The 15,787-nt window shown below is 43.9% G+C and overlaps 1 protein-coding gene across 2 annotated transcripts in view; it reads right to left on the bottom strand.

The window, feature by feature from the left end:
* Nucleotides 1-15,787, bottom strand: part of LOC139553799 (consortin-like) — a 41,560-nt gene that overhangs the window by 10,436 nt on the left and 15,337 nt on the right. For both annotated transcript variants that reach the window (XM_071366472.1, XM_071366473.1), the window contains exons 5-9: nt 9,404-9,434; nt 5,657-5,743; nt 5,304-5,406; nt 1,586-1,607; nt 1,380-1,440 (exon numbers count right to left, since the gene is read on the bottom strand). In XM_071366472.1, the coding sequence (XP_071222573.1) occupies nt 1,380-1,440; nt 1,586-1,607; nt 5,304-5,406; nt 5,657-5,743; nt 9,404-9,434 (304 nt within the window). The remainder of the gene's footprint in view (nt 1-1,379; nt 1,441-1,585; nt 1,608-5,303; nt 5,407-5,656; nt 5,744-9,403; nt 9,435-15,787) is intronic.

The raw sequence follows: 15,787 nt of genomic DNA, 5'->3' as shown, positions 1-15,787 counted from the left end.
ACCTGGGACTACATGTCTGTGTGTACAGGCAGGTAACACACCTGGGACTACATGTATGTGTGTACAGGCAGGTAACACACCTGGGACTACATGTCTGTGTGTACAGGCAGGTAACACACCTGGGACTACATGTCTGTGTGTACAGGCAGGTAACACACCTGGGACTACATGTCTGTGTGTACAGGCAGGTAACACACCTGGGACTACATGTCTGTGTGTACAGGCAGGTAACACACCTGGGACTACATGTCTGTGTGTACAGGCAGGTAACACACCTGGCACTACATGTCTGTGTGTACAGGCAGGTAACACACCTGGGACTACATGTCTGTGTGTATAGACAGGTAACACACCTGGGACTACATGTCTGTGTGAACAGACAGGTAACACACCTGGGACTACATGTCTGTGTGTACAGACAGGTAACACACCTGGGACTACATGTCTGTGTGTACAGGCAGGTAACACACCTGGGACTACATGTCTGTGTGTATAGACAGGTAACACACCTGGGACTACATGTCTGTGTGTAGAGACAGGTAACACACCTGGGACTACATGTGTGTCTACACACACACACACACACACACACAAACACACGATAGAATGTATTTCAGATGTTCATGGGTAAGAGAAAAAAAGGTGGGAGAGAAAAAAGACAGAAAGAGAGCGAGACAGAAAGAGAGCGAGAGAGAGACAGAGAGTGAGGGAGAGAGACATAGAGGGAGAAAGAGAAAGAGGGAGAGAGAGACAGACAGAAAGAGAGACAGGAAGAGAGGGAGAGACAGAATGAGGGAGAGAGAGACAGAATGAGGGAGAGAGAGACAGAAAGAGAGTGAGAGAGACAGAAAGAGAGTGAGAGAGACAGAAAGAGAGTGAGAGAGACAGAAAGAAAGAGAGTGAGAGAAACAGAATGAGGGAGAGACAGAAAGAGAGTGAAGGAGAGAGAGAGGAAGAAAGACAAAGAGAGCATGAGAGTGACAGTGAGGAAGAGAGACAGAGGGAGAGAGAGAGGGAGAGACAGAGACAAAGAGAGGGACAGAGACAAAGAGAGGGACAGAGACAAAGAGAGGGACAGAGAGACAAAGAGAGGGAAAAAGACAAAGAGAGAGACAGAGACAAAGAGAGGGAGAGAAAGACAGAAAGAGCGAGAGAGACAGAGAAAGTAGAGGAAAAGGGTATAGTTGTAAATGTCCTGTTTAATAATTGACAGGTCAGCTGCCTCTTAAGAACCTCTCAGCAGTAACATGCAGAGTAACAGATACTGATCCTGCACTGATGAACTCCTGCTTCCTCAACCAAACTTCAACGGTTCACTGACACCCAGGCTCAGAGCCTGCAACTGGCTGATTGGACAGGTCAAACAGACACACACTTACCTGAGCTGCGTGAAGGACATTTATCTTCAACACGCACAGAGACAGAGTCCACAGCCTCACACTACACACACACACAAGGGAAAGCAGAGTGAACGTCCATGCATACATTCACATTGCACAATGACGAGCAATATGAACAACTTCCATTCAAATCAGCTGAGCAGAGCACAGAATACTGTGTCACTGCTAGACAGAAGACCTCTTACCTTCTCTGTTCCAGGACTGGGTCTGTGAGAGAGAGATGGGGGGAGAAAGAGAGAGAGAGAGATGGGGGAGAGAGAGAGAGAAAGTCAGTTAGTACTAGAGGTCGGCCGATTAATCGGAATGGCCGATTAATTAGGGCCGATTTCAAGTTTTCATAACAATCGGAAACCGGTATATACAGTGGGGAGAACAAGTATTTGATACACTGCCGATTTTGCAGGTTTTCCTACTTACAAAGCATGTAGAGGTCTGTAATTTTTATCATAGGTACACTTCAACTGTGAGAGACGGAATCTAAAACAAAAATCCAGAAAATCACATTGTGTGATTTTTAAATAATTAATTTGCATTTTATTGCATGACATAAGTATTTGATACATCAGAAAAGCAGAACTTAATATTTGGTACAGAAACCTTTGTTTGCAATTACAGAGCTCATACGTTTCCTGTAGTTCTTGACCATGTTTGCACACACTGCAGCAGGGATTTTGGCCCACTCCTCCATACAGACCTTCCCCAGATCCTTCAGGTTTCGGGGCTGTCGCTGGGCAATACGGACTTTCAGCTCCCTCCAAAGATTTTCTATTGGGTTCAGGTCTGGAGACTGGCTAGACCACTCCAGGACCTTGAGATGCTTCTTACGGAGCCACTCCTTAGTTGCCCTGGCTGTGTGTTTCGTTTCGTTGTCATGCTGGAAGACCCAGCCACGACCCATCTTCAATGCTCTTACTGAGGGAAGGAGGTTGTTGGCCAAGATCTTGCGATACATGGCCCCATCCATCCTCCCCTCAATACGGTGCATTCGTCCTGACCCCTTTGCAGAAAAGCATCCCCAAAGAATGATGTTTCCACCTCCATGCTTCACGGTTGGGATGGGTTCTTGGGGTTGTACTCATCATCCTTCTTCCTCCAAACACGGCGAGTGGAGTTTAGACCAAAAAGCTCTATTTTTGTCTCATCAGACCACACGACCTTCTCCTATTCCTCCTCTGGATCATCCAGATGGTCATTGGCAAACTTCAGACGGGCCTGGACATGCGCTGGCTTGAGCAGGGGGACCTTGCATGCGCTGCAGGATTTTAATCCATGATGGCGTAGTGTGTTACTAATGGTTTTCTTTGAGACTGTGGTCCCAGCTCTCTTCAGGTCATTGACCAGGTCCTGCCGTGTAGTTCTGGGCTGATCCCTCACCTTCCTCATGATCATTGATGCCCCACGAGGTGAGATCTTGCATGGAGCCCCAGACCGAGGGTGATTGACCGTCATCTTGAACTTCTTCCATTTTCTAATAATTGCACAACAGTTGTTGCCTTCTCACCAAGCTGCTTGCCTATTGTCCTGTAGCCCATCCCAGCCTTGTAGAGGTCTACAATTTAACCCTGATGTCCTTACACAGCTCTCTGGTCTTGGCCATTGTGGAGAGGTTGGAGTCTGCTTGATTGAGTGTGTGGACAGGTGTCTTTTAAACAGGTAACGAGTTCAAACAAGTGCAGTTAATACAGGTAATGAGTGGAGAACAGGAGGGCTTCTTAAAGAAAAACTAACAGGTCTGTGAGAGCCGGAATTCTTACTGATTGGTAGGTGATCAAATACTTATGTCATGCAATAAAATGCAAATGAATTACTTAAAAATCATACAATGTGATTTTCTGGATTTTTGTTTTAGATTCCGTCTCTCACAGTTGAAGTGTACCTATGATAAAAATTACAGACCTCTACATGCTTTGTAAGTAGGAAAACCTGCAAAATCGGCAGTGTATCAAATACTTGTTCTCCCCACTGTATATTTTTTTGACACCTTTATTTAATCTTTATTTAACTAAGCAAGTCAGTTAAGAACACATTCTTATTTTCAATGACGGCCTAGGAACGGTGGGTTAACTGCCTCGTTCAGCGGCAGAACGACAGATTTTTACCTTGGTCAGCTCGGGGGATTCAATCTTGCAACCTTACAGTTAACTAGTCCAACGCTCTAACCACCTGATTACATTGCACTCCACGAGGAGCCCGCCTGTTACACGAATGCAGTAAGCCAAGGTAAGTTGCTCGCTAGCATTAAACTTATCTTATAAAAAACAATCAATCAATCATAATCACTAGTTAACTACACATGGTTGATGATATTACTAGTTTATCTAGCGTGTCCTGCGTTGCATATAATCGATGCGGTGCGTATCGTTGCTCCAATGTGTACCTAACCATAAACATCAATGCCTTTCTTAAAATCAATACACAGAAGTATATATTTTTAAACCTGCATATTTAGCTAAAAGAAATCCAGGTTAGCAGGCAATATTAACCAGGTGAAATTGTGTCACTTCTCTTGCGTTCATTGCACGCAGAGTCAGTGTATATGCAACAGTTTGGGCCGCCTAATTTGCCAGAATTTTACGTAATTCTGACATAACATTGAAGGTTGTGCAATGTAACAGGAATATTTAGACTTATGGATAACACCCGTTAGATAAAATACGGAACAGTTCCGTATTTCACTGAAAGAATAAACGTCTTGTTTTCGAGATGATAGTTTCCGGATTCGACCATATTAATGACCTAAGGCTCGTATTTCTGTGTGTTATTATGTTATAACTAAGTCTATGATTTGATAGAGCAGTCTGACTGAGAGATCGTGGGCACCAGCAGCTCTGCTGTTTATGAATTCAAGCCTATCAACTCACGAGATGAGGCTGGTGTAACCGATGTGAAATGGCTAGCTAGTTAGCGGGGTGCGCGCTAATAGCGTTTCAAATGTCACTCGCTCTGAGACTTGGAGTGGTTGATCCCCTTGCTCTGCATGGGTAACGCTGCTTCGAGGGTGGCTGTTGTCGATGTGTTCCTGGTTCGAGCCCAGGTAGGAGCGAGGAGAGGGACGGAAGCTATACTGTTACACTGGCAATACTAAAGTGCCTATAAGAACATCCAATAGTCAAAGGTATATGAAATACAAATGGTATAGAGGGAAATAGTCCTATAATAACTACAACCTAAAACTTCTTACCTGGGAATATTGAAGACTCATGTTAAAAGGAACCACCAGCTTTCATATGTTCTCATGTTCTGAGCAAGGAACTTAAACATTAGCTTTCTTACATGGCACATATTGCACTTTTACTTTCTTCTCCAACACTTTGTTTTGGCATTATTTAAACCAAATTGAACATGTTTCATTATTTATTTGAGGCTAAATTGATTTTATTGATGTATTATATTAAGTTAAAATAAGTGTTCATTCAGTATTGTTGTAATTGTCATTATTACAAATAAAATAAAATAAATTAAACGGACGATTAATTAGTATCGGCTTTTTTTGGTCCTCCAATAATCGGTATCGGCGTTGAAAAATCATAATCGGTCGACCTCTAGTTAGTACTGTGACTTTCCTCCTCTGTGATTGAAGAAAGGTCTCTGAGTAGCCAAGGCTACCAGGGAATGTTCATTTCCCTAGCTTTTTCAGTGTGTGTCTGAAACTCTAGCAGTGCTGCAACTCAAATGACTGAAAGTGCAGCAACACCAAAGGGCCATATGTTTAACCCATCACCACTGTAACTCACACACAAACTACCTGGGAGAGCACAGGTGTGTCGATGTACATCACTTTACCTGCTTCTCAAGGTTTCCCATGAAATATTACATGTGTACGGTGGTCTTCCTTGTTATAGGACAACATTTACCTGTACTGAGCTGTAAAGGACCACATCTAAAGACCCACTTTACACAAACCGTTGGTGTGTTTTGCAGATGTATGCGAGTCTGTCCAGTTGCTGTGCAGCCAGGTTGGTGTTACTGTTCCTCTCTCCCTGACCGTCTGACCTACACCTCCTCTCTGGAGGAACAAAGTTCAGAGGTTAGAGGGAGGAAGGAATCATGACACAGCATAAACACACCCAGAAAGTAAGGGGAGGGAGAGAAGGTGAGGTAATGATACATAATGAGACTTCAATTGGCTCTGTGTGTGAGTGAGTGTGCGAGTGAGTGTGCGAGTGAGTGTGCGAGTGAGTGAGTGAGTGAGTGAGTGAGTGAGTGAGTGAGTGAGTGAGTGAGTGAGTGAGTGAGTGAGTGAGTGAGAGACATACCCCACTGTTCCTGCAGTGTTGTCAGGTTGTGTAGTCGTCTCTGGTGGTAGAGTCTCTCCAGCTGAACACAGCACACTGCTCGCTCATCTGGTCAACACAGGGTTAAGGAAACACACACACACACACACACAATATGACTAATCTGCCTACATAATTCAGTCATTGGTTTGTAATACAAACGAGATGTTGAGTGAATAAAGAGTAGGTGTGTCTTGTGTGAGGGTGAAGGGGTCCTACAAAATAACAACGAGACAAACAAACCACTTGAGTCAACCACACAAACCAGACAAGGCTTTTAAAACGCTAGACAGAGGACCTCTACAAGGCTTTTAAACGCTAGACAGAGGACCTCTACAAGGCTTTTAAACACAAGACAGAGGACCTCTATAAGGCTTTTAAATGCTAGACAGAGGACCTCTACAAGGCTTTTAAAAACAAGACAGAGGACCTCTACAAGGCTTTTAAACGCTAGACAGATGACCTCTACAAGGCTTTTAAACACTAGACAGAGGACCTCTACAAGGCTTTTAAACACTAGACAGAGAACCTCTACAAGGCTTTTAAATCCATGAAGGGGAGGGAACGAGTGCACACTTACGGAATTAAGGGGAGGAAAAGGAGTGGCCGAGCTAACGAGATGGAAAGATAGAGGGAGGGTGGGGTTTTCAGGAGAGAGAGTGAGTGAGTAGATAGAGAATGTCCCCACAGAATATAAAGAGATTAGCAGCAATAAACACACAGCACTCACCAAGCACTAAGAGATATCAAGATAGGAGGCTAACGACAATGAATCACCTTAAAATGGTAGATATACTGAGTGTACAAAACATTAGGAACACCTTCCTAATATTGAGCTGCACCACCTTTTTGCTTCAGAACAGCCGCAAGCCATCGGGGGCATGGTCGAAAGCGTTCCACAGGGATGCTGGCCCATGTTCACTCCAATGCTTTCCACAGTTGTGTCAAGATGGCTGGATGTCCTTTGGGTGGTGGACAATTCTTGAGACGCATGGGAAACTGTTGAACATGAAAAACCCAGCAACATTGCAGTTCTTGACACAAACTGGTGCGCCTGGCACCTACTACCATACCCCGTTCAAAGACACTTAAATCTTTTGTCTTGCTGGTTCACCCTCTGAATGGCACACAGACACAATACCTGTCTCAAGGCTTAACAATCCTTCATCAACCTGTCTCCTCCCCTTCATCTACACTGACATCAATAAGGGATCATAGCTGTGTGTCTGTGTGTGAGCTTCAATATGTGCGTTCCCCAGTTGCACTACACTCCATGGGCTGCGTGTCGAGGAAGGGTACGGATTCCAAACTTGTAAACATATTTCATTTCTCTCCTTCTGAACCAATAGTTTTGTATGGGTGATAGGAACATAACTATGTATGTCTACTGGGCTTTTCCCTGTGGTCCATCATGTCTCCAGTTGGTTCTGAATCTGTCTTACACAGAGCAGTGTACTGAGAGCTCCACATATTACACAGGGATGGTGTGTTAGCCACCATCATCCATAAACATGTCTCTCGCTCTCTCATCCTCCTCTCTCTTTCTCTCTCTTTCGACAGGCACTGAGGCGCTCTGTATAAGCCCACAGCTTTGCTGTAGAAAGCCCCTGCACAGAAAACATCTATAGTGTTCCTGTCTGACCAAAAGACAAGAAAGAGCACAACGATAAGATTGAACCCTGTGGTAGGTTTAAACTGGAACACAGCACAGTCTGAGAGTTGGAATGAACCAGAGAACCCTGTGGTAGGTTTAAACTGGAACACAGCACAGCCTGAGAGTTGGAATGAACCAGAGAACCCTGTGGTAGGTTTAAACTGGAACACAGCACAGTCTGAGAGTTGGAATGAACCAGAGAACCCTGTGGTAGGTTTAAACTGGAACACAGCACAGCCTGAGAGTTGTAATGAACCAGAGAACACTATGGTAGGTTTAAACTGGAACACAGCACAGTCTGAGAGTTGGAATGAACCAGAGAACCCTGTGGTAGGTTTAAACTGGAACACAGCACAGCCTGAGAGTTGTAATGAACCAGAGAACCCTGTGGTAGGTTTAAACTGGAACACAGCACAGTCTGAGAGTTGGAATGAACCAGAGAACCCTGTGGTAGGTTTAAACTGGAACACAGCACAGTCTGAGAGTTGTAATGAACCAGAGAACCCTGTGGTAGGTTTAAACTGGAACACAGCACAGCCTGAGAGTTGGAATGAACCAGAGAACCATGTGGTAGGTTTAAACTGGAACACAGCACAGTCTGAGAGTTGTAATGAACCAGAGAACCCTGTGGTAGGTTTAAACTGGAACACAGCACAGCCTGAGAGTTGTAATGAACCAGAGAACCCTGTGGTAGGTTTAAACTGGAACACAGCACAGTCTGAGAGTTGTAATGAACCAGAGAACCCTGTGGTAGGTTTAAACTGGAACAGCACAGCCTGAGAGTTGGAATGAACCAGAGAACCCTGTGGTAGGTTTAAACTGGAACACAGCACAGCCTGAGAGTTGGAATGAACCAGAGAACCATGTGGTAGGTTTAAACTGGAACACAGCACAGTCTGAGAGTTGTAATGAACCAGAGAACCCTGTGGTAGGTTTAAACTGGAACACAGCACAGTCTGAGAGTTGTAATGAACCAGAGAACCCTGTGGTAGGTTTAAACTGGAACACAGCACAGTCTGAGAGTTGTAATGAACCAGAGAACCCTGTGGTAGGTTTAAACTGGAACACAGCACAGTCTGAGAGTTGTAATGAACCAGAGAACCCTGTGGTAGGTTTAAACTGGAACACAGCACAGTCTGAGAGTTGTAATGAACCAGAGAACCCTGTGGTAGGTTTAAACTGGAACAGCACAGCCTGAGAGTTGGAATGAACCAGAGAACCCTGTGGTAGGTTTAAACTGGAACACAGCACAGCCTGAGAGTTGGAATGAACCAGAGAACCATGTGGTAGGTTTAAACTGGAACACAGCACAGTCTGAGAGTTGTAATGAACCAGAGAACCCTGTGGTAGGTTTAAACTGGAACACAGCACAGCCTGAGAGTTGTAATGAACCAGAGAACCCTGTGGTAGGTTTAAACTGGAACAGCACAGCCTGAGAGTTGGAATGAACCAGAGAACCCTGTGGTAGGTTTAAACTGGAACACAGCACAGCCTGAGAGTTGGAATGAACCAGAGAACCATGTGGTAGGTTTAAACTGGAACACAGCACAGTCTGAGAGTTGTAATGAACCAGAGAACCCTGTGGTAGGTTTAAACTGGAACACAGCACAGTCTGAGAGTTGTAATGAACCAGAGAACCCTGTGGTAGGTTTAAACTGGAACACAGCACAGTCTGAGAGTTGTAATGAACCAGAGAACCCTGTGGTAGGTTTAAACTGGAACACAGCACAGCCTGAGAGTTGGAATGAACCAGAGAACCCTGTGGTAGGTTTAAACTGGAACACAGCACAGTCTGAGAGTTGGAATGAACCAGAGAACCCTGTGGTAGGTTTAAACTGGAACACAGCACAGTCTGAGAGTTGTAATGAACCAGAGAACCCTGTGGTAGGTTTAAACTGGAACACAGCACAGTCTGAGAGTTGTAATGAACCAGAGAACCCTGTCATTTACTAGAGAGACAGAGATATGAGCTGACAGATAAGGATACACTCTTCATAGACCTAGAGGGCATAACACACACACACATACGCTCTCACACACGGTCAAACAAGCACACACACAAGTGATAAGGATACAATCTTCCTGGAGGACAAAGGCCTCAGCTATCTGCAGAGAGGGAGACAGAGAGGAGAGGGTTAAAGGTTAACAAGTATATTCATTTAGACACTGCTTTTAAAATCTAGTCACCCAGAACAACTAAGTGTATTCCACCAAGGAATAGACAAATACATACTGTATTACCATCAACTGTACTATCAAGAAGTTAAACATTGTGTATAGCCTAATACGGTATAATGATTAAATTACGTCTAGTATGACTTTAACCCTGAGACAGAAACACGTAAACAACCTCCCTAAGAGGCATTAAAGAAGGTAAACACACACAAACACCGTCGGTAAGCAAGAGAAACACTGCTAATCTCCATGGACACAGTGCAAAATGCAGGAAATAGCTGGAAAGTCTTTCAAATCCTTCTTGATCACAGTTGCATTTGTAGTTTCCATAGTTCCCCCTATCCACCTGTAGCTAGGAGGTGAGGCGTGCTCCACAGCCTGACAAAGCAGCAGTGGTGTGTCAAACTCTACCGCTCTAGTGACTGTTATTGTTCTCCTGCTGACTGAAGTGGAGAGAGAGAGAGAGAGAGAGAGAGAGAGAGAGAGAGGGAGAGTGAGAGAGAGTGAGAGAGAGTGAGAGAGGGTGAGAGAGGGAGGGTGAGAGCGAGAGCGAGAGAGAGAGAGCGAGAGAGAGTGTGTGAGAAAGAGGGCATGAGCGCTCGCATTTCTAATCAAGTGAGAGGCGGTAACAACCCACTGACCTCTCTCACACTCACTCTTTCTCCCTCTTCTTTGTTGCAAGTAACAAAACATTTATATAAATATGAATTGCTCATTTTGCTTGCTTGTGGTGCGTAGGCCAACATGTGTGTGTGAGAGAGAGAAAGGGAGGGAGGGAGTGAGAGAGAGAGCGCAGGGGAGAGAGAGAATGAGGGAGCAGTGAGAGAGAAATAAGAGGCTTTGACAAAAAAACAAGAGAAAAGACTTCCTCCTAATGTACTAGATGTTTTTATAGGAAGTATAAAAGTATCAAATGTAATCTCCTTCGTAGAAAGCTCCATTAAAACTCGGGGAGACATAACACAAACATTCATTCTGTTCTTACAAGGGCTGGTCAGAACTCCCTGGGTTGCTAAAAGCTGTCTGGATCTCGACCAATCAGATTGGAGACAGGGAAAGAAGGTCAGAGGTGAACAGATGTGAGTTGGTTAGAATAGGGGTGTGTTCAGAGCATTGCAGAAAGAAAATGAATAAAGCCGACATGATTCCCTGCTCTATCCAACAGAGATTCATGTCCCAATCCCAAATGGACCCCTTGACCCTACAGGGCTTCCCAAACCTTTTTGACCCACGACCCCATTTTGATATCTGAAAATTCTTGCGACCCCAACCATGTGAAAATAATGTAATTAATAGCCAATGTTCACTTTTTTTTAATATATTTTTTTAAATAAGGACTATGACAGTCAACTGCAAAACATTCTAACAGTATTTCTAGTTGTCTTGAACGCACTGAAGTCAGAGATTTCCGAGTTTGATTTCACTAACCGGTATGTCAACTGAGTAAGGATCAGTCAAACGGATTGGAAAGTAGGTCCCAAAGTGCTCTTCCAAGCGTTGGATGTGAGCAGTCATCACTCGTGTGGGACACTTCCTGATGCTGTTTTCTGTTACAAACATGCTGTCCTCTGGATCGGTCACTCATCTGTAGAATGTGTTTGTATTTCCCTGCATGCTTGCATTCAGTTTGTTCAGTTTCTAAATGTGTCTGTTACATAGGCAAGGAGACACATTGTCTTTTCATTACACAGAAAGTCAACCAAGTTTTTTTAACCTCCATTGTGAACTAAAAGAGTTCCTCTCTTAATTAAAAACATATTTCCACCACACCCCCTTGATAACCACCAAGCTTCGGTGTGAAATAGAACATTGTCATGTTCTGATCCCATATCTCCACAAAGTTTTGTGAACAGGCGTGCGCAGTGGGTGTGGTTTGATGTAGTTTACAATCGGAGTTAACCGTTGCAGAAGATCTCAGAGTTCTCTGCTCAGCTCGTTTGGCGCCAGTTGCTCTCGTTGTGCCATACAATGCTTCCATATGGCAGTTTGAGTCATTAAGAGGTTCCTGTTGATTGCTAGCAATAGCATGAATTCTTCATTAAACACTGTTATTTGACAAAGGTATTGATGTGATTTTCTGTGCCTCTTCCCTCCCCACACATTGCGTTCACCATATAAATTGCGGCTGGTAATATCAAAGTCTCTGCAATATTGTGTGGTTTCATAGTGTAGCGGGTCCAACCGATTCACCGGTCAAGTGTAGCCTTTTTCCATAATCTAGTTGAATATTACCCTTTAGATTTGAATCATTTTCATTTCGATTTTTAAGGTTAACCACATTACAATGATTTTGAGATACAAAGACGATATTATAATATACAGTAAATCATTTGTTTTGTATTTTCTTATGCAGGATTTTAGAAATTCTCCCGTGACACCATTTCCATATTAGGCGACCCCACATGGGGTTGCGACCCCTAGTTTAGGAACCGCTGCCCTATGCGAATGTGAAGATCTGAGAGGATTTGATTGCCATAATCAATATGGTGAAACTTTCACCTAACCTATCAGAGGGCAAGGTGGCGCTATTACCATATTGACTGCACCGGTCAAATCCTCCCAGTCTGTGCTAGGGTCCAGGGTTCCATTTGAGCCATGTCTGTTCTCAACAATACATTTATATCTGAACATTCTGTAACGCTGAACCCACCTGAACGCGCACCCAGGAGACAGTTGAAAGTGTTGGGAGGAGGGAGGGAGTAGACCAATGATGTATATACATCATTGGAGTAGACAGATGCAGAGAGGTGCTGATCAGAAATGACAGCAGTGCCCCTACTGGTGGAGGAGGGAATAGACAACACATTTTCACTTCACCCAGAGCTCTGTATGTATCATAACAACAGGGATTATACCATACACACTGTGCGCGTGTGTGTTCAGTCAGTCTGGTAAATACACTACATGACCAAAAGTATGTGGACACCTGCTCGTCAAAAATCTAATTCCAAAATCATGGGCATTAATATAGAGTTGGTCCCCCCTTTGCTGCTATAACAGCCTCCAATCTTTTGGGAAGGCTTTCCACTAAATGTTGGAACATTGCTGCAGGGACTTCCTTCCATTCAGCCACAAGAGCATTAGTGAGGTCGGGCACTGATGTTGGGTGATTAGGCCTGGCTGGCAGTCGGCGTTTCAATTAGAGGTCGACCGATTAATCGGAATGGCCGATTAATTAGGGCCAATTTCAAGTTTTCATAACAATCGGTAATCGGCATTTTTGGACACTGATCATGGCCGATGACATTGCACTCCACGAGGAGACTGCGTGGCAGGCTGACTACCTGTTATGCGAGTGCAGCAAGGAGCCAAGGTAAGTTACTAGCTAGCATTAAACGTATCTTATAAAAAACAATCAATCTTAACATAATCACTAGTTAACTACACATGGTGGATGATATTACTAGTTTATCTAGCTTGTCCTGCGTTGCATATAATCGATGCGGTGCCTGTTAATTTATCATTGAATCATAGCCTACTTCGCCAAACGGGTGATTTAACAAGCGCATTCGCGAAAAAAGCACTGTCGTTGCACCAATGTGTACCTAACCATAAACATCAACGCCTTTCTTAAAATCAATACACAAGTATATATTTTTAAACCTAGATATTTAGTAAATATTGCCTGCTAACATGAATTTCTTTTAACTAGGGAAATTGTGTCACTTCTCTTGCGTTCTGTGCAACAGAGTCAGGGTATATGCAGCAGTTTGGGCCGCCTGGCTCGTTGCGAACTGTGAAGACTATTTCTTCCTAACAAAGACAGCCAACTTCGCCAAACGGGGGATGATTTAACAAAAGCGCATTTGCGAAAAAAGCATCATCGTTGCACAAATGTACCTAACCATAAACATCAATGCCTTTCTTAAAATCAATACACAGAAGTATATGTTTTTAAACCTGCATATTTAGTTAAAATAAATTAATGTTAGCAGGCAATATTAACTAGGGAAATTGTGTCACTTCTCTTGCGTTCATTGCACGAAGAGTCAGGGTATATGCAACAGTTTGGGCCACCTGGCTCGTTGCGAACTAATTTGCCAGAATTTTACATAATTATGACATAACATTGAAGGTTGTGCAATGTAACAGCAATATCTAGACTTATGGATGCCACCCGTTAGATAAAATACAGAACGGTTCCGTATTTCACTGAAAGAATAAACGTTTTGTTTTCGAAATGATAGTTTCCGGATTTGACCATATTAATGACCTAAGGCTCATATTTATGTGTGTTATTATGTTATAATTAAGTCTATGATTTGATATTTGATAGAGCAGTCTGACTGAGCGGTGGTAGGCAGCAGCAGGCTCGTAAGCATTCATTCAAACAGCACTTTCGTGCGTTTGCCAGCAGCTCTTCGCAATGCTTCAAGCCTATCAACTCCCGAGATTAGGCTGGTGTAACCGATGTGAAATGGCTAGCTATTCAGCGGGGTGCGCGCTAATAGCGCTTCAAACGTCACTCGCTCTGAGACTTGGAGTAGTTGTTCCCCATGCTCTGCAAGGGCTGCGGCTTTTGTGGAGCGATGGGTAACGATGCTTCGAGGGTGGCTGTTGTCGATGTGTTCCTGGTTCGAGCCCAGGTAGGGGCGAGGAGAGGGACGGAAGCTATACTATTACACTGGCAATACTAAAGTGCCTATAAGAACATCCAATAGTCAAAGGTATATGAAATACAAATGGTATAGAGAGAAATAGTCCTATAATTCCTATAATAACCTCAACCTAAAACTTCTTACCTGGGAATATTGAAGAGTCATGTTAAAAGGAACCACCAGCTTTCATATGTTCTCATGTTCTGAGCAAGGAACTTAAACGTTAGCTTTCTTACATCGCACATATTGCACTTTTACTTTCTTCTCCAACACTTTGTTTTTGCATTATTTAAACCAAATTGAACATGTTCCATTATTTATGCGAGGCTAAATTGATTTGATTGATGTATTATATTAAGTTAAAATAAAAGTGTTCATTCAGTATTGTTGTAAATGTCATTATTACAAATAAATAAAAAAATAGAAAAAAATTAAGAAAGTCAGATTAATCGGAATCGGCTTTTTTTGGTCCTCCAATAATTGGTATCGGTTTCGGCGTTGAAAAATCATAATCGGTCGACCTCTAGTTTCAATTAATCCCAAAGGTGTTCGATGGGGTTGAGGTCAGGGCTCTGTGCAGGCCAGTCAAGTTCTTCCACACCGATCTCGACGAACCATTTCTGTATGGACCTCGCTTTGTGCAAGGGGGCATTGTCATGCTGAAACAGGAAAGGGCCTTCCCCAAACTGTTGCCACAAAGTTAGAAACACAGAATCATCTAGAATCTAATTGTGTGCTGTAGCATAAAGATGTCCCTTCACTGGAACTAAGGAGCCTAGCCCGAACCATAACAAAACATCCCCAGACCATTATTCTTCCTCCACCAAACTTTACAGTTGGCACTGGTATTTGGGCAGGTAGCGTTCTCCTGGCATCCGCCAAACCCAGATTCGTCCGTCGGCCTACCAGATGGTGAAGAGTGATTCATCACTCCAAAGAACACGTGTCCACTGCTCCAGAGTGATTTACTTCCGGCGCCGAAAAGAGATGGCTGCCTCGCTTCGTGCTCCTTGGAAAATATGCAGTATTTTGTTTTTTTACGTGTTATTTCTTACATCGGTACCCCGGGTAATCTTAGGTCTCATTACATACAGTCGGGAGGAACTACTGAATATACGATTAACGTCAACTCATCATCGTTCCTACCAGGAATATGACTTTCCCGAAACGGATCCAGTGTTTTGCCTTCCACACAATACAATGGATCTGATCCCAGCCGGCGACCCTGTGCGACGCCGAAAAAGGGGAAAACGTGGCGGTCTCGTGGTCAGGCTTCGGAGACGGGCACATCGCGCTCCACTCCCTAGCATACTACTCGCCAATGTCCAGTCTCTTGACAATAAGGTTGATGAAATCCGAGCACGGGTAGCATTCCAGAGAGACATCAGGGATTGCAACGTGCTCTGCTTCACGGAAACATGGTTAACTCAAGGGACGCTAACGGAGTCGGTGCAGCCAGCTGGTTTCTCCATGCATCGCGCCGACAGAAACAAACATCTTTCCGGTAAGAAGAGGGGCGGGGGGGTATGCCTTATGATTAACGAGAAGTGGTGTGATCATCATAACAACACACAAGAACTCAAGTCGTTCTGTTCACCTGATCTAGAACTCCTCACAATCAAATGTCGACCGCATTATCTACCAAGGGAATTCTCGTCAATCATAATCACAGCCGTATACATTCCC

This window comes from Salvelinus alpinus, chromosome 25 (assembly GCF_045679555.1).
Source record: "Salvelinus alpinus chromosome 25, SLU_Salpinus.1, whole genome shotgun sequence".
NCBI lineage: Eukaryota > Metazoa > Chordata > Actinopteri > Salmoniformes > Salmonidae > Salvelinus > Salvelinus alpinus.
This window is presented reverse-complemented; position numbering and strand designations above follow the sequence as displayed.